Source organism: Centruroides sculpturatus, unplaced genomic scaffold (genome assembly GCF_000671375.1).
Source record: "Centruroides sculpturatus isolate CEXI.00-Female unplaced genomic scaffold, Cexi_2.0 scaffold94, whole genome shotgun sequence".
In the NCBI taxonomy this organism is placed as follows: domain Eukaryota; kingdom Metazoa; phylum Arthropoda; class Arachnida; order Scorpiones; family Buthidae; genus Centruroides; species Centruroides sculpturatus.
In genome coordinates this window covers 440044-458730 of record NW_019384400.1, presented here as the reverse complement: position 1 = coordinate 458730, position 18687 = coordinate 440044, and the positions used below count along the sequence as shown (strand labels likewise).

The 18687-nt window shown below is 28.9% G+C and overlaps 2 protein-coding genes across 5 annotated transcripts in view; one reads left to right on the top strand and one right to left on the bottom strand.

Annotated features, from left to right (window-relative positions):
- Positions 1–13626, top strand: part of LOC111618623 (receptor-type tyrosine-protein phosphatase mu-like) — a 36430-nt gene extending 22804 nt beyond the window's left edge. Inside the window, exons 12-18 of one of the 4 annotated variants that reach the window (XR_002755600.1) lie at positions 1615–1691; positions 5847–5978; positions 6488–6616; positions 8800–8987; positions 9109–9244; positions 10925–11000; positions 11082–13626. Coding sequence is in view for 2 of the 4 variants with exons in the window: in XM_023360177.1 (XP_023215945.1) it covers positions 1615–1691; positions 5847–5978; positions 6488–6616; positions 8800–8987; positions 9109–9244; positions 11082–11147 (728 nt within the window). In the remaining 2 variants the exon portion in view is untranslated. Of the gene's footprint in view, positions 1–1614; positions 1692–5846; positions 5979–6487; positions 6617–8799; positions 8988–9108; positions 9245–10921; positions 11001–11081 lie in introns of all 4 variants that reach the window. The other 3 variants (XR_002755599.1, XM_023360177.1, XM_023360178.1) reach the window with 3 other exon arrangements.
- A 1370-nt stretch (positions 13627–14996) lies between these two features.
- The window catches only part of LOC111618613 (transmembrane emp24 domain-containing protein 5-like), a 22398-nt gene continuing 18707 nt past the window's right edge, over positions 14997–18687 (bottom strand). The window contains exon 4 of the mRNA XM_023360168.1: positions 14997–17166. Coding sequence (XP_023215936.1) covers positions 16930–17166 — 237 coding nt within the window. The 3' untranslated portion in view covers positions 14997–16929. The remainder of the gene's footprint in view (positions 17167–18687) is intronic.

Sequence of the window (18687 nt, the reverse complement as noted above, 5' to 3'; positions counted from 1 at the left end):
TTGTTAAGAATTGACGTAAGTATTCTAAGCACATGCGCCTCGAATGTTTTTCCATTTTCCTCCCATTTAAATTCTACAGCTTCTATACTCTTTTGTTATCATCTACCAATTCACAGAACCAAACTTACAGTTGCTGGTCTTTTGAAATGTTTATAGTTAATATAAATATTTTAAATCTCTTCCACAAAAGAATTTTTTTTCTCTCTCTCTTTTTTTAACAGCATAAAGACGTATGAAACTCGAATTTACCGATGCTTTTATATAGTTTAGTACAACAGTTCTGGTTTATTTTTATTCTTAAAGTAGTTGCTATTCATGCTTTATTCTAGAATTTCTAATAAATAAATCTAAATTGTGCGTTTGGAATATTGTTTTGCATTTTAATCAATTATTCGGTGGTTGCGCTAATTTTCTAGATAACAATTTTATTTATTTATGGAGTAAAAAAAACACGCAAATGATTGTACCATTACAATATCCCTTGCATCATTACTTATAATTTTAATCATATTTTGTGTCGTTTACTCCGAAAACATTAAGACGAGGGCCCATTCCTCTTAGGGTCCTCGTCTTAATTTATTCGTTCCGTATCTATGTAATGTTTCTTTTGGCCAGGGGCCCCGCGCTTAAAACGACCCCCATTTTTAGGCAGAAATTTGGCAAGGTCTCAATTATGATTTATTTTTAGTTGTAATTATTCAATAGAGTAGCCTGAAGCTTTTGGTTGAAAACATTCTCGAACTTCTTCGATGGTCGCCGTGGTTTGCCCACGAATGATTTATGTCCACACATAAACGTATCTTAATACCGGAGTTTTGATTGACGAATCGATTTTTCGAGTAATATATCCTTTTTTCTAAGTTTGAAATTAAGTAAAACTCTTCTTTTATTCGTTTCCTTTTCTAAAGAAGTTAACAAAAATGAGGCGTATCGATCGCCGAAACAACAATGCACAGCTTAATTCTGTTTTCCTGTGGCTCGTTATAGCTCCGAGGGACCCGGACGAATTTGAATAAGGGGTCACGCATACAGCGTTGACTTCATACATTTTTCTTCGGGAGAATAAGAGATCGGTTTGGGGCCTCCCGACGGCGAGGGCCCCAGGCAATTGCCCTTTTTCGCCCGTAGGATAACGTTACTCAATTTGCACCCAATAACTCCACGTTTTGGTATTAGACAAGTTTTGTAAGTAATTTGTTTGAGGAGTTGTATATGTTTACGTAGAGTTTAGGCGTAGATATAAATGCATAATAGAAAGGAACAACATAATGAAATTAAACCGAATCGACTGTACAAAATTAAGAATTCAGTTGGAGTAAATAAATAAATATCGTTTTGTATATTTAAAAAGTTTCCGTTTATTTAATTAAATGGTTAAAAAAAATATATTGCACGGAGACTTCTTCTAAACGATTATTCTAATTAACCAATATGGAAAACAGGCGCATAATTAATTACTTTTCAATTTAATTTCATCGCCATTAATCAAGATTATTCTATTTTGTCGTTTTGCATAATTATTTTTGCTTAATGAAATAATTTCGTTCGCTCGTTTGCATAATTTTTTAATTAAAATTTGTGTAATTTTTTTCTCTCTATTTTTTTCGTTTTCAGCTGATAATTTTCGGCCATATTTAACGTCCTTTCAAAGTAACGATAACACCGATTATATCAATGCAGTCTTCGTCGATGTAAGTTTTTTTACATTTTAATTTTATAAATTAAAAATATATTTTATATTTTTTATATATTTTATACCTGTACTTACGTGTGTACACACAACCGTACCTCGATATAGCGCCAGCCAATGCATCTATCTTCATAAATATTCAGTAGAAAACCCTTTTAGGTATCTGCCAATTATTCTACTAAATTTATATACACGTAAAATTAAATATAAAATATGTTCTCCATCTCAAATTAGTAGTGTCTTGCCCCTGTACATCATACTTTTCCTTTTAACAATGGAGTCATTAGTCCCCTTTATGTCTATTGTCCCACGCACTTCTATTAAGAATTGGCCTTGAAAGGTGGTTTGAAGCTTCTTGTATGAAAGTCAGTTCTTATAGTCTGAACATGAAGGCCACTATAGTTTTATATACCATTAAATTATACACCTTATGTTTCAAATTAACGATATAATAATGTATTATAAGTATTATTATTTTAAACTATATTTTGATGTGTACAGTCGACCTCCCCTTATAACACTGTTGATAATTCCGTTTTATATGAATTCCATGTTGTACGAGTCACTTAGATTTTACAAATACGTGTGCCAGGCTGTGAACGGCTCACATACAGCAGAGCGTCGATTATCCGAAAGGCAATCATCCGAAAGAATTCCAGTCGGCAAATTTAAATTTTCGCCAGTGTTGTGGCGCTGCAATCTTTGGCTATGTCTTGGCCTACTCAAATATTTTACGTTTTTGATACTAAATTAACTTCTGAAGTATAATTTTTTATTGTTTTTATATTTTTCAATATATTTATTTATTTTGTTCGTATAAAATAAAAAAAAATAATTTTTAACGATACAATAGTCTTCGTTAGGCTTAACATCGACGAAAATTCAACGCGAAGCGACACGCGACGGAGAAAAATGTCAAGATGGGATAAATTAATATATTTTTTCGTACATAATCGGTTATCCGAAACATCGACCTTCCGAACAACCCCAGTCCCCAATTGATTCGGATAATCGACGCTCTACTGTATTTGTAAAATCTAAGTGACTCCTACAACATGGAATTCATATAAAACGGAATAATCAACAGTGTTATAGGGGGGTCGACTGTATTTGCATACGGTTGTGGTGTGTCTGGTATAGGCTTTGTTTGAATTTTAAATACAACAATTTTCTAAATATTTACAATATTTTTGTAACGGTCGATTAAATTTAGTAAAATGCAAACAATTTCGATTGATAAACACCGAGAAAAATGTATGAAAATTAATTTAACTTAACGTCAGAATTGAAATTTTATGAACAAACAACTTCGTTTATAAGATTAAACACACGCTCCAGTAAGCAGATTTCGGCCTAAACACGCGTGAATATAATTTAATCTGTTGATTTAATATGTAAATTCGTATTTTAAGAAAGACTTTATTTAAAGTTTTGAGAGAGTTGCATGATTTATAAGACAAGTAAATCTTTAAAAATTCCTCGGGGAGAAGCTTCCTAGTGTATAATAATTCTCTGAATTGCAAATTTCTCTTCGAGAATTCATTACACTCCGGTAGATTATTATCGTTAATTAAACGAATACTTTTCCCATTTTATTGCGAATTTTATAACGCTTAAGTGGGTTTTGATATTTGTAAAATTATCTGGCAAGTATTTGAGTATTGTGAAGAGGTTCTTAAAGAGTAGAATTCCCTCCTTTTAAAGCTTAATAACTCCTGAGTTTTTTGTCGAAAATTTCTGAAATTTGGCAGGTAGGTTTATTTATTAGGGGGATTAACGGTGTTAAATTTTGGTGGTTAAAGGTCGAGGGGTTGGAGAGATAAAGGAGGTCGTTATAACGAGTAACGTCAATTAAGATGCGTTATTTCGAAGCGAATTTGTATTGTACTCTATACAAATACATTACAGATACTAACAGAAGCGAAATTATCGTTTTATATTGTGTTAGAATGGTAGTAAACAGTTTAATTCGGTACCAAACAGTAACGGGAACGTTCATTAACGTTTGGAAATAATTAGCATCGGCGTAATTGTCAGAGCAAGGCCAATCGGTAGCGTAACATATTTTCTCCAATGTTTGCGACTTTCAAGTATTTCCGAATCAATTAAACGTCATTACTTATTTACAGAACTATGTAAATAATTCATTCTACGCGCATCTAACCGTTATTTCAAATATTCGTTACGTCATAATTCTAGATTTTCTATTTTTTCTATAATAAATATATTTTCCGCCCGACTAACTTTTTTTGTTATCGTTTTAATGGATTATTATTTTTTAAAGGATAAACATTGTTATGAATACAGTTGCCAAATTTACTTTATCCTCCTCCTAAATTTTGGCGTAAATGTTTTTAAACAATTGTTCTTTCGGTTGAAAGAACAACTGTTCTTCAGTGTTTTTTAATTAATTTATAAAGAAAATATATGCTGGAATATTTATAAAATGGCGGAGAAGGTTGTAAAATTGGCGATCGATGTGTTAACGTAATAAAAACTTTCTATTCGTTTGTTAACGTTGCCATTCGAAGAACCATCGATTTCTATTGTTTTAAAACTGTCTGCCATCTGTTAACCGAGTATCAAACTAAACGAGGTATTTTTATGACCCCTTTTTAAATATACAAAAATTGTTTTCTGGGAAGGAAAATTATATTGCCGCATTAAAAATATGGATCCCTGTTGGCAAAGCGAAACACCAAAACAAAGCTTTCTTTTGTTTTTGTTTTTTTTTTTGGAATAATAAAATATTAACCGTGTTTAAACTAATTGTGTTTATTTTAATCTTATGTAATATATGTTTGCGTAAATAATTAAACAGTATGGAGGAAAGTCATTAACGGCTTCGGTTATTTATATTGTAAACGGAACACTTCATTAGAGATAATGTAGGAAAAGGTGGGTAGTTAGTAACGAAAATGGTGGGGAAAAAAAAAGATCCAGTTTATTAACTATCGCTGAATATTTACTGTTTAAACGGAATTAATCCTATTTATCCACTGTAAAATCGTTATATATATATATCACCCTGGCCTTCGTTGAGATTTAGTAAGGCTTCCCTGACCTTGCTCCCTGTCCTCTTCTTTGTTGGATAGATTAAAGTGACATTAAGTTACGTTACATAACGTATCAATTAAACAATATTTCTCGTCCCCCTTCTAGGCTTAAGCCTAGGGAGGGGGGACGAGAAAAGCGTAACGTGTGTACTTATTATTAGATATTTATCATTGGTATTCTTCGTGACGTGACTTAGATATGACACGTGTTTCTTTGTATCCAGAAATGTCGTTGGAGTGTTTCGTGGTGTAAACATCATTTTCTATTGGCGAATGAGATAAAGCATGGTTACATTTTATTATTAGATATTTATATCACCGGCACGTGATCTATTTTATTAAAATTATAATAGAGTTTGTAAGGTCTCTGGAGGCTGTAGATGCTCCTTTTAGACTATCGAATTGCCTGTCTCTCTTCCCTCTTAAAAATTCTATTATATTGTAGCCTTTACTTTTTATATAAATCTCGACATTTAATATTTTAAAAGATAAGTTGCCCTAACTTTAAGTGGCATAAAATTAAGGAGACGAAGCGAAAAGAAATTAATTAATTAATTAATCCGAGAATTTGTAAAAATATATTACTTAAGTAAAGCGTATGTAAATTTACAAGAATTACTTTAATCAATAACAATAATTCAAGCGGGCGGTAGAATGAATCGATACTTACGAGAATAGATAGCATTTTACAATGATTTGTTACATATTCTGACCGAGTTATAATTTAAAATACCCAGAGGAGAATACAGTCGACCCCCTATAACACTGTAGATAATTCCGTTTTATATGAATTCCATGTTGTACGAGTCACTTAGATTTTACAAATACATAAGCCGTTCACAGTCTGGCGCACGTATTTGTAAAATCTAAGTGACTCGTACAACATGGAATTCATATAAAACGGAAAAATCAACAGTGTTATAGGGGGGTCGACAGGTATAGCTTTCCCTTTATCTACTTCTATGCAATTGTCGGTGGTATATAGCCTATGCTTGATTCAAGTTTATAGTAGTGTTTTAGAAATACAGTAGACAAATTAGTGGTGCAGGATGTACTTAGTGTAAAGTCTTTTTTAAATATTTTTGATTTTTATTCTTTAGGGTTATACCAGACCAAAGGAATACATCGTGACGGAGTGGCCTTTACAGAAAACCATCGCGGATTTTTGGTCGTTGGTGTACGATCACGAATGTAATTCAGTCATCGTCTTATGCAGTCCAGTTCCTTGTAATGTGAGTATTTATTTACGGGGTGTTTCTTGTTTATTACCGTAGGATTTTATCTCGGGAGGGGTAAAAAAAAATGTGCTTTACGGTCAATTTTGCTCTATTCTTTTAACATATTAAACAATGACTTTGCGTTGTAACGCATTCACTGTAGAAAAACTAAAATTCTTCCACTATAATCTTCTTTTTTTTTTTATCTCTTGGTTAATGGAACTCGCTTGGTAACACTCGAAACTATTGTTTTGGCCTTTGTAAAACTCTTTCGGGAAGGGATCTTTTGCTACTTTGTAAACATTTTAACTGTGTTTAAATTTCTGAACACAAATAAGGATTGTTTTGAAGTTAAGATTTAAATTTGTTTTTTTTTTTTTTCATTTGTAAATTAAGCCAGTTTTTATGTTAAACATCAATATTAGAAGGAATTTTCATGCAATTTTTACTATTTATAAAGCAACTTTAAAATTGTGTGATAAAATGTTTGTATTTTAATGATGGCGACGAATGTTTCTTTTTAGGCATTTCCTCCGTTTTGGCCCACAGAGAGAGAGAAACGAAAAAAGTACGGACCCGTTTTCACGGTAGAACTGGTCTCCTATAACCATTATCCCAATATCAAAACGTGGATCTTCAAGATTTTAAAGAAGGTATTTTTAATAGTAATTTTATGATGTATAACTTAATTGAATATACCAGCCCACAAAATAACATTTCTTTTTAATCCTTCTTCCCTAATTTCTACTAATCTTCAACATTTTTGTGTTTATGTCAGTCAGCTCTTTATTATATTACACGACTTAACCGTAAAGTTGTTTCTCTGTTTTCACGCCGTGTGCTTGTGACGTCCCTACACGTTTGTTCAGAAGTCTTATCGTTCCTCTTACCACTTCATTCCCGGGATATTTAAGTGCACAGATTCACAACCGAGAGCATCCACGTCTGCCACCCAGGTTCTTCCAGCACAAGTTTTGACAATTTGTTTACTTTTACCCTAAATCCAATATTCGTATCCTCTATACGACTACCCGATTCCCGTAAGAAGTTAGAATATATTATTTGGGAGATAATAATAAATTTCGATTTCTCTGCTATACAAAATAATAATAGTAATTGCCTGCACTTTTATTTTCTTTAAGACATCATCCCACCCTAAAAAATCAATTAATGGCAATGGAATTGGGCTTTTAAGTGTGAATTGTCTTAACAATATTACAAAAGACAAGACAAATCTTCACAAAAAGATATTTATTTTATAATTATACTATAAAACTCCTAGAAAACTTGGATATAAAATTAATAATGAATCTTAGGGACGTAGAAAGATAAATATATTTTATAGAATTAGTTTTTGAAGTAATGTTTCATATTATAACACACGTTATAGAATAAGTTATGTCTTTATTAACTAATTCTATATGAAGAAATTTCTCTTGCGATTTGCCATTAAATGTCTTTTTTTATTCTTCCGTAACTTTCAGTAAAATAATAATATCATCCTCTTAGAATTGTATGCCACTTCAACAATACCTTACATCATTCAATGAAACTTTTAATGAGTGCCAAGGAATATTAATTTAAATATGTATAAATGATGATGAATTACATTAATGTGTGTCAAATCCTACACAAATTAAGAAAGAGGAATGTTTGGAATAGTGCTCTGTTAAACATAAGGAGAAAAAAATAATCCTCAATAATGCCATTATTCTATTTGTCTATTTTTTAAAGAAAATAAAAGCAATATAATTTTCCCTCCTTTTTTTAAAATAATGGAATAAATTTATAAACACTTGTAAATTACCTCCTAAATAATATCGCATGATTACAAATCCTATATATTTAAATTCATTGTTTTCTTGTAAATCTTTTTCTAATATATTTATGTATATTTACTTTCTTTATTGTAAATTTTAACTAAAATTTGAATATTCTATATTAACAGCTTAGTTCTTAGATAGCAAATATTATTGTTCGTATGATCTTTTCGGAACTACGTCGGTTTTCATCTTGACAAAATACAGTTGAACTGACAATTCTTCCAAAAACCATTTAAAATTTAAATAAATCTTTGCAAGTCTAGGATTTTTTGTTAGCTTTTAAACAGCATTAAACAGTTTTCAATTCAAATAGACTTAAGGTAATATAATAAATACTGATTACAGTAAAGTAAACTTTATATAATCATCATACTTGTTTGTAAAGAATAATCAGTTTAATTTATAAGTCTGTATATATACCAATAAGCATTTTAATTTATTTTTCGGATGTTAAGCATTTAAAGCTTATTGTGGATCAGATAGATATCATAATCAACTTATTTTGTGCTTATGGTTTCTCTTTGATTCGAAATAATTGCAGATAAAAATTTTCATCCCAAATTGCAAGACAATAGGATTTTTATGTAAGAACCAAGCTGTTTTAGGAAATATTAAGTATATTTGTAAAAAAAATTACAATATAAGAGCAAACAGAAATTGTTATGAATTTTAGGTAATATAATGGTGCAATAAGTATTTAATGTTTTGGAAACAATGAATGGATAAATATATAGTCATTTTTTAGTATTTTTTCCCATCATACTGTAGATATTTGCACCTTGTACACATTACTTACAAATTATTTTAGTGTTAGACACACCCAATGATCACCAAATCTTCTTAGTTTCCTGTAAATTAGATGTAGACAAATATATAATTCTATTATATTTCTAATTTGACCTTGAACATGTTGAATTTTTACTTTTTGATGTTAAATATTTGGAGTTTCTATTTTGTCGTGTATTAAATTAAAAAGTTTGGTACAAACTAAGGGGTACAAAAAATTTCCACAGATAGTGTCGCTCACGGAACTGATGGCCGGTGTCAAAGCCGAACCGAGAACGACTCAGTTGTTTCAACTGACGTGTTGGCCGGTAGGTCACAAAGTGCCTACGTCTACTAATGCTTTAGTAGAATTGATGAACATGGTAGAGAGATGGAGGCAGAGAACGGAGTATGGCCCGGTCGTGGTGTTATCTGCGTAAGTATCCGATTAAAAAAAATAATTTTAATAAAACATGCAGAATAGATTGTTAGAATTAAATAAATGTACTGTATTAATGTAATCAAATGAATAATTCAAACAATTCATTTTGCTAAAGGAATGGAAGGAGTAGGGTAGGAGTGTATTGTGCTGCAAATGTAGCGACAGAGCAGGTTGTACAACACAGAGAAGTTGACATTTTCCAAGCTGTGAAGACAGTCCGTCGCCATAGACCTCAACTTGTCGAAAATATGGTAATTATTACATCCCATATTCACCATAATTTAATATTAACTTCATTTTTTTGTTGATACAAATTTAATTAAAACAGAATTTTTAACACTAATTTTTTAATATCTGTAAATAAATTGTACTACTATATTTTCGCTACATAAAAAACATGGGTCTGAACATATCTTTTATTATCTGGAGCATCTGGAATGCATATATTTTATGTCTGAAAACAATTTCTTTGGGGATGTGCTTTTTATATAGTAAATACAGCATATTTATTAATGTATATTAACTACCGTATTTTGACGAATATAAGTCGCACTTTTTTCACTACTTTTTGGGGCTCAAAATCATGGTGCGTCTTATACTCGACAAGTAACCATTTTTACAGTGAAATTATCTACAGTAGTAGTCCACTCTAGGGACCAACCTGTGCGGTGGTCTGTTAACTAAGTAGATGGTCCCTCAACCAAATGGCTAGAGTACCTAGATTATCAGAGTACCGACACACGAGTCATCGCGTGACCTCTGAGTTTACATTAAGAAGTGATAATTATTTCAGTTTAATAAAGCATTTTATTCGTTTTTTATTCAAGAATATGACGATGGATAAATCGATAAACTGAAATAATCGTCATGGATGGTACAGAAGATGAGGCAATCTATGAAGATTCTGATGATGATAATTCAGTCAATACTTCGGGAATTCAAGAAGAAAGGGATGATAAATCAATCATTAATGACGTCATAGATATGTTCCTAATGGGTGTAATTTACCGGTAGATAGCAGTGATTCAGTTGAAGATTTCTTGGCCACTATGATTAATAAAATGCATCTTTGGACAATCCCACTAAAAAAGTTTTTTTTCTCAAAATAGGGATGCGTCTTATATTTGACAGCAACTTGTACTCGTCAAAATACGGTAAATAATTTCATTTAAGCAAATCAATCTATTAAATAGTAAAAAGTATCTTTCTACTATCAAAAGATTTTGCACTGTGAAATGATGACAAAATGTAGATAGAGATCACAATGGGATCTAATTTATTAAATAACTGATGACAATAACACACAAGGAATTTGTTTATGTACTTACTTTTTTAAAATTAAACTTCTGGATAATAAAGATATGTTTACATTTTCAAATGTTCTTAAAAGGAAAAAATAACAAGCAAACAATTATAATTAATGTGTAGTGTTACTTTGAATTCATTTGATAGTGAATTTTTGTATTAATAACAAAACAGTAATCTGTTGTTACAGTTCAAAAATAAAATCATCATTCTTTGTTTTGACAAATGAAAACAAAAAACATAAACCAACAACCATGCACTTTTGGAACCTTGCTCTGCCATCTGGCTCCACTTACAAAAATTCATCAATCATTTATTTTAATTCAGATTTTTTTGACTATTTTTAAATTAAATACACCCCTCAACTGTTTTCATTTCAGAAGCATTTGATTTATGAATATTTTACATTTAGATTTTTCTGAAGCGAAAACAGTTCAGGGAAGTATTTAATTTAGAAATATTAAAAAAAAATCTGAATTAAAATAAATGATTTATGATCAAATGTTCCATTTAATGAATTTTTGTAAGTGGAACCTGATGGCAGAGCAAGGTTCCAAAATTGCATGGTTGTTGGTTTGTAGAATTAAATGGAATTAATAATAATTGCTAAAAACTTTTTGAAGCAGAAGTTATAATGTAGTCTGAATCTAGAGAGAATCCTTTTTACTTTTGAAGAGAAATATCAGAATAACATTAGACATCGTATGACTTATATTTTATCTTATTAGCTTTTGTTTTTGCCATTGCAAAATACTAATGTTGTAAAATTATATTTTTTAACAGACAGAATATAAGTACTGCTATGATTTGGTTCTGCACTATATTCTTCATTATCTTCATAAAGAATGAGAGAAGCCAATTTTGAATTGATTTTAAAGTCCAACAATAACAAATTTATTTTTTGAAGTTAATTTCTATTTGAATGTTGGCAAAAATATTTTGTTTGTAACAAATATAAGTTGTATTTCTTGCAGAAATTTAACATACAAAAAAACACAATGCATTTATAAAAGAAATCGTTATAACACACAAGCAAGTCCTTATTCAAAAAGTATTAGATAATATTTATTAATACTATACTGTAAAAGATTCATTTAAAAATTAACTATAACGTGAAGATAAGTTTTAAATTTGGAAATACAATGTATAGATATACATCTAATGAGTCATTTAGATTAATCGATTTCGAACAAGTTTTAACATTAATGCAGTATTATGCGGTAGACTCTTGGCTATCGGGTTTGGATCTAGCAACATGTCCAATAGTAGTAAGTAGAGAAAAAGACAATTGCAAAAATTTGTTAAGACATACAACTAAATATTTTGCACCAGATGGTACAAATGTAGTGGCAAATAGATTTTGATTTATGACAAAATGGTATGTTACAATGTATAAAAATGCAAATGTTTTGCCGGCCAAGCAGCAACTGTCAGTTTGCTTATCAAAGATTGTCTTTCCCATCTGTAAAGGATAATCAAGAGTCTACCAATCATCATCCAAAATGCAACTTTTCAGATTCATTAATGGCAGACTATTAACTTTTGGATTATCAAAAATATTTATCTACTAAGAAAAAGTTAAATTATCAATTGTATTATATTGTAGAAAAATATATATAAATGTGAAAAATTATAAACTATTTTGATGTAGTGAAATTTTAAAACATTTGAACTGTTTGAATTACATCTATGCATATAATATACTGTTATAATGAATTTGAAAGTTCTTTATGCCAAAACATAAATTTTTATAAGCCGTTGGCTATTTAGTGTAGCAGATGGTGATGTGACAAAAATCTGACTAGAACATCCAAAATTGCCTTTCTACATGGCCACAATCTGTCTACAATGAATCTTAATGTCCATTGGCAAGTATTCACATAGGCACATTTCAAAGCAGCAAACTTAATTAACATCAAACCTGGATTTGTCCATGTTGTGCCAAAAAAATCAAATGATATTGGCACATTGTCACCGCTGAGAGCAATCTTATAGGTGACTACATTTTTCCATGCCACATGGAGTTTATTTACCAATAAGAAAACAAAGAATTTTGTATACTAAAATCATATATACTTCACAACTGATATGGAAGAAAATTTGCAAATTCTATTTTAACTTAGATGCAAAAAAAAAACTAAAAATGGTGTGCCTTGACGTGCTAAACACCTTTTGTCAGATTGCCAAAAATTGCAGGGAATTTTTATCTGTGCAGATATTAAAGTTTTAGGAAATAAATGAATATTTTCATACACACAGTATGCATCTATCACACATGGGAGCAGTTGATTATTTCTATATTCGAATCAATTATTCCTTTTATATTATACAATACGTATTACACTTCTAATTACAGAGTGAGTGAAGCCAAAATTTTAACGTTTGTATCCGATAGATTATTATGATTATCATCAATTGCTAGATTTATAATCAAAATTCCAGTCTCATCTTTATATAACCAGGGACCACTAATAATATCCTGGTATCTTTAAAATTTCAATTTTTTAATTATATTCTCTCTCAATGAAAGAGTATATTTAAAAATGTATGTATACAAAAATATATATATATATCTATATAAGTGAATTAATTTGTACATTTGTGTATAAAATGCTTAAGTAAATTTGTAAATTAGAAATGTGTTTGTGACAATGATTGTAATTTGTGATAGTATGCCATATGCAAAATTGTCAAATGAAGCAAAATATAATATAGAATTTTATATAAAAAAACAATTAAAAAAATTGTTGTTGTACATATCTTTCTATAAGCTTTGTTACCAATAATAGATGTATTATTATAATATAACAAATGCTGTTTGATACTATTATAAATGTAATAAATAAAAATTATAATGAGTAATCTGTACAGGTTTTTTTTAAAAAAAAAATTAACATTTCCAAAACGTAATACAAGACAAAATTTCCAATATTACTAATGAGATTTTTATATAAGACAAACCAACAATATACTGAATGTATAGTAGAAGTTCCTTAGTCCAGCAGCTACAGGACTAAAGTTGTGTCACATTATTGGATATAATTGTATTTTGCAAAAAATTTGGTGGTAAGTTATATACAATCTGAATGTTGCAGTTAGTGTGTGCTGATTCAAAAATATAGCCATATTTTATATGATTGATTAAATATGCTTAAACAAATCATAGTCTGAAAAGATTGTTAAACTTGACTGAATAATCTCAGTCATATACTGTAAAAATGTCAGTAATCATGTTATTGAATATTTACAATATTTACATTATTATTATTACAATATGAATGAATTATTTTCACACCACATGCCCAAAAAACTCAATTTGCAGAATACTAGCATGCTGGATTATCAGCTATGTTTCAAAGCTATGTTTACTAGACATTCTGGATTATTGGATGCCAGATTAATAAACTTCTGCTGTAATAATTTAGTTAACAAATACAGAAACCAAAATAATTTTTTCTTTTGGATATAAATTGGAAAACTTCCCATGGATACTCTTGTAATTAACAAACATAAAATCTTAGCCGACTTTACAACAAACATAATTAGAAAAATATAACATTTTGAAGACCATTACTCTTTCATGCATGTTTTTCTCTGAATATTTCTTGGAAGACTTGTAAAGATCTTATTAATTTTTGCATCTTCCAAAGTTTTTTAAATTATTAACAACTACCAATAAAGTGGACTTGAAACGTCAGATAATTAATTCTCACGATCAACAATTTTATTTATTTGATTTTGAAATTATTATCCCTTTATTAATATNACAAAATTTCCAATATTACTAATGAGATTTTTATATAAGACAAACCAACAATATACTGAATGTATAGTAGAAGTTCCTTAGTCCAGCAGCTACAGGACTAAAGTTGTGTCACATTATTGGATATAATTGTATTTTGCAAAAAATTTGGTGGCAAGTTATATACAATCTGAATGTTGCAGTTAGTGTGTGCTGATTCAAAAATATAGCCATATTTTATATGATTGATTAAATATGCTTAAACAAATCATAGTCTGAAAAGATTGTTAAACTTGACTGAATAATCTCAGTCATATACTGTAAAAATGTCAGTAATCATGTTATTGAATATTTACAATATTTACATTATTATTATTACAATATGAATGAATTATTTTCACACCACATGCCCAAAAAACTCAATTTGCAGAATACTAGCATGCTGGATTATCAGCTATGTTTCAAAGCTATGTTTACTAGACATTCTGGATTATTGGATGCCAGATTAATAAACTTCTGCTGTAATAATTTAGTTAACAAATACAGAAACCAAAATAATTTTTTCTTTTGGATATAAATTGGAAAACTTCCCATGGATACTCTTGTAATTAACAAACATAAAATCTTAGCCGACTTTACAACAAACATAATTAGAAAAATATAACATTTTGAAGACCATTACTCTTTCATGCATGTTTTTCTCTGAATATTTCTTGGAAGACTTGTAAAGATCTTATTAATTTTTGCATCTTCCAAAGTTTTTTAAATTATTAACAACTACCAATAAAGTGGACTTGAAACGTCAGATAATTAATTCTCACGATCAACAATTTTATTTATTTGATTTTGAAATTATTATCCCTTTATTAATATACAGTAATGAAGTCTTTCATTACTATTAATAATAATAAATTGTACATAAATGAGTAATATATTTCTTAAACAAAAAATACGTTTGTTTATAAATAAGATCAGCTTTATTATTGATCAATTACATTGATGCAAAATTTTAATTAAAATACTTTTATAAAAGTATTTTAATCATTGAAAAACATTTTTGCCAAAAATTTTTCATTTTGATTAACAGAACTTATAATTGAGTAGTCATTTTGAAATTTTTATTATATTAATATAATATAAATACTGTAAAATGTTATATTTGACAATGTAATATATATAATATATTCACAATTTGTGTAAATTTATAAAATATCACATTTAAACACAACTTAAAAAGTAGAAATAAGTTTCAAATATGTGACACGAGAATGGAAATAAAAAAAATATGCTTAAATTATAATTAGGGATGTGCTGAATACAGTTTTTCCAGTCAATTGGCTAGTTGTGTTTGTACTTTTTTTTTGTTAACGTAATATAGTAGTAATCTTCCTTTTAGTGCATTATTAACAAGCATAGTCTAAAAATGACAAATATATTCTTCTATGGTTTTTAAAAGTTATGTAATTAGAAAATAATAGTATTAACTTTCTTGCAGTTCAGAATCTTTTTCTGCAAATTAAACTGTAGAAATATGAACACAGTTCCAATAAAATGTAAAATATCTAATAAATGATTAGTGTATTTAATTTGCAGTTTTATTATTGATAAACAATAAACAACTTCACACCTTAATGTGAAGTTGTTTATTCATGAAGTTGTTTGTTCAATGAAGAATGTGAATTTATTAGTTTATTTATTGAAAAATTCCTAATTCCAAAAAAAGCAAATAAAATCTGCTTTATTAGCTTTTTGCTGAATTAAAAAATCAGCCTTTGATTCTTCAAGCAAATGTTCTTTTAACTAATTTTTATTTATTCTATGTAAATTGGAATTATTAAAAAGTAATCAATTGTCAGGAAGAACAGATAAGGTAATTTTATCAGATCAAATATGAAATTTATTTTCTAAAATTGAAAAAAATTCATATTTTCTGTAAGATGATAATTTTTTCTTTTTTAAACTTACAAAATTACATGCAGTATAAAATTTTTGTCTTTCCTAATTAAAAAACCAGTCTATACAAAGGACTAATTCATCCATATAATTTAATAATTACAATATTAAAATATTTCAATCCTTTGTTCTATGAAGGTTTCTTCACACACATTAATAAATTCTGGACAAAACTAAGAGTTTGTTCAGAATTACAGAATAAGCCATTTTCAAGTCAAAAATAATTTTTAAATGACATATATAAAACGCAGCTGTCATAATGTTATCTTTCAAAAACTACTTATTCTATCTTAAAACCAAGTAAAATGACGAAGCCATTTTTGGGACGAGACCGTGTCTTGGAGAACACGAGCAACGCATGCGCATATCTCGCACTCACTTCTATTTGTAGAAACAGTTTCAACATTTCATATTTTATTTTGACCCGGTTTTTGGTCCCCTGACTACCTACAAGTCAGGTTTATTTCGTGTGCGCATGATTTGGGCACCAAATACTCTGTCCTAAATTGCAACTCCTGACACGTAGTCCCTTCATACCTCTAAGATGTGCAGCCGTTGACAGTAGCGTGATTTTAGAGACAAGATATAGTCTTGTCAATTACAAGATAGGATTCTATTAGCAAAATATAAATTTAGTTAAGTATAATACTAAATTAAATTCTTAGTTTGTGTACACATTATAAACTTAGTTGTTTGTAAATAAATTTTCAGTGTAAATATATGTCATTGTTTATTATAAAGGTTAATGATGGATTATTGCAAATATTTTAATTTGTAATTTTTAATAACTGATAACCAACCAATATTAAAACCAACAGTCAGTACATCCCTAATTACAGTGTGCTGATGAATTTTATATTCTAAAATCTCATTGGTCAAGAATTATAAGTAAAATAACAAAACAATTTAAAATCTAATTGTGTAAACTCTACTTCCTTATGATAATAGTTTAAATATTTTGTGCAGTTTACTTTTTTCTTCAAACAAACTTCTTACCATTATGACTTGAACACTTCCAACTAGAAACATAGTTATTATAATAATAATGGAGAAAGTATTTATGGCAGAATGATTGTGTTCCTGGATATTCTGGCGACGAGTTCCGATTGATCTTCTTTGGTTTTGGAAATGCTGAATTTGATTCAATTTATCCCTGACATTATTGATAGATTGCTGAAAGATAAAACAAAAATTACAGCTGAAATAATTATATATTAAAACATTTCAATAAAAATTAAAAGTAGGTAAATAATAAAATTAGCAATGTTTACATATAAAAAAAGACATAACATGTATAAATGATGTGTAACAATTTGTTATGTAAGCAGTTTCTGCTTTGTTAATTTTTGATTTTGTTTCAACTTTTATCCTGCTATTTTGTCATAGAAAGAAAATGTCTCGATAGTGCCAAAAGAAAAAAAAATGTCATATGCAGGAAGCTACTTATAGATGCAAATAACTTGGCAGGAGTTTCAAAATTCGACAAACAGATGACATAATTTTAGTGAGGAAAGCACATTCTTTTGTCAACTTGTCATTCACGGATGTCTTTCTATTAACTTGTTGAAGCAAAGATAGCACATTTTTGAAACAAATATAAAAATTCCCAACATTTTTCCATTCTAGACAATATTTACTCAAAACTTACAAACTAGTATTAATGATTTTACATACATATAAAATCTAAAACACAATTAAACTATAATTATACTGTAAATTTTTAAAGAAAAAAATAGTAAAAAGTTAATGGAGAAAATAAATAGCTATAGTTAAGAAAAATATGATTCCTAAAGTATATGTACTGTACATTAAATTAAATAAAATCAGAATGAGATTGACTGTTCTTGTGTGTGTATTATTTTCATCATAAAGAAATAAATAATATTTTTAGTTCTTTCACCTTTGTGCACTAAGAAGGCCTTTTAATCAAAGCCCAGAATGAGGTGGTGGGGGACAGGACATGTCATATCTGAGATGGACCAACAGCCAAAAAATTCCTATTATTTTTTTTGACCATTTTGACTGCTCCTAGGAACTCTCGAGTAAATCCAGAGTCCCTAGGAGTAGTAGGATGACACCTTAACCAATCAGGTATTCACCAGTAACTTTTATCCCTTCTCAGATACTGTTGCATCCCATACATCCACGTGCATTGATCACTTTTTTTGCTTTGATGTAGGTCATATGTTTGATGCAAAAAATGCCCTAGAAATTTTTATTTTAATATCTCTGATGTTAGAAATAGTGAAATAATTATTTTATTTCACTAATGTTTATTTCACTATTTCTCCAATAGATGGCATTGTTACAGATATTATGTAGCTGTTTTTGGCAGAAAAATTTAGTTTCATTTTGGAATTTGAAAGCATCCATGTAACTTGTTTCAGATATTTAAGAAAAAACTAAAATAGTTTATAAATATTAATAATAATTATTAAACAATTAATAAATAACAATTTCAAATTATTAATTTAATTTATAAAATTAATTTTCTCCCAGCGGTTCTAAATTATTTAAATTAATTAATTTATTTATAATTATTAATATTAATAAGAGATGGTGCCTAACGCTTACCTCTAAAGCCAAATTAATTTCGTGATTTATTTAGTAATTAGCCTTAAAACTAGCCTGATGGATTTACGGCATATGTTTGGTGATTAGCTATATTACATCGGGTTTAGCGATGTTTATATA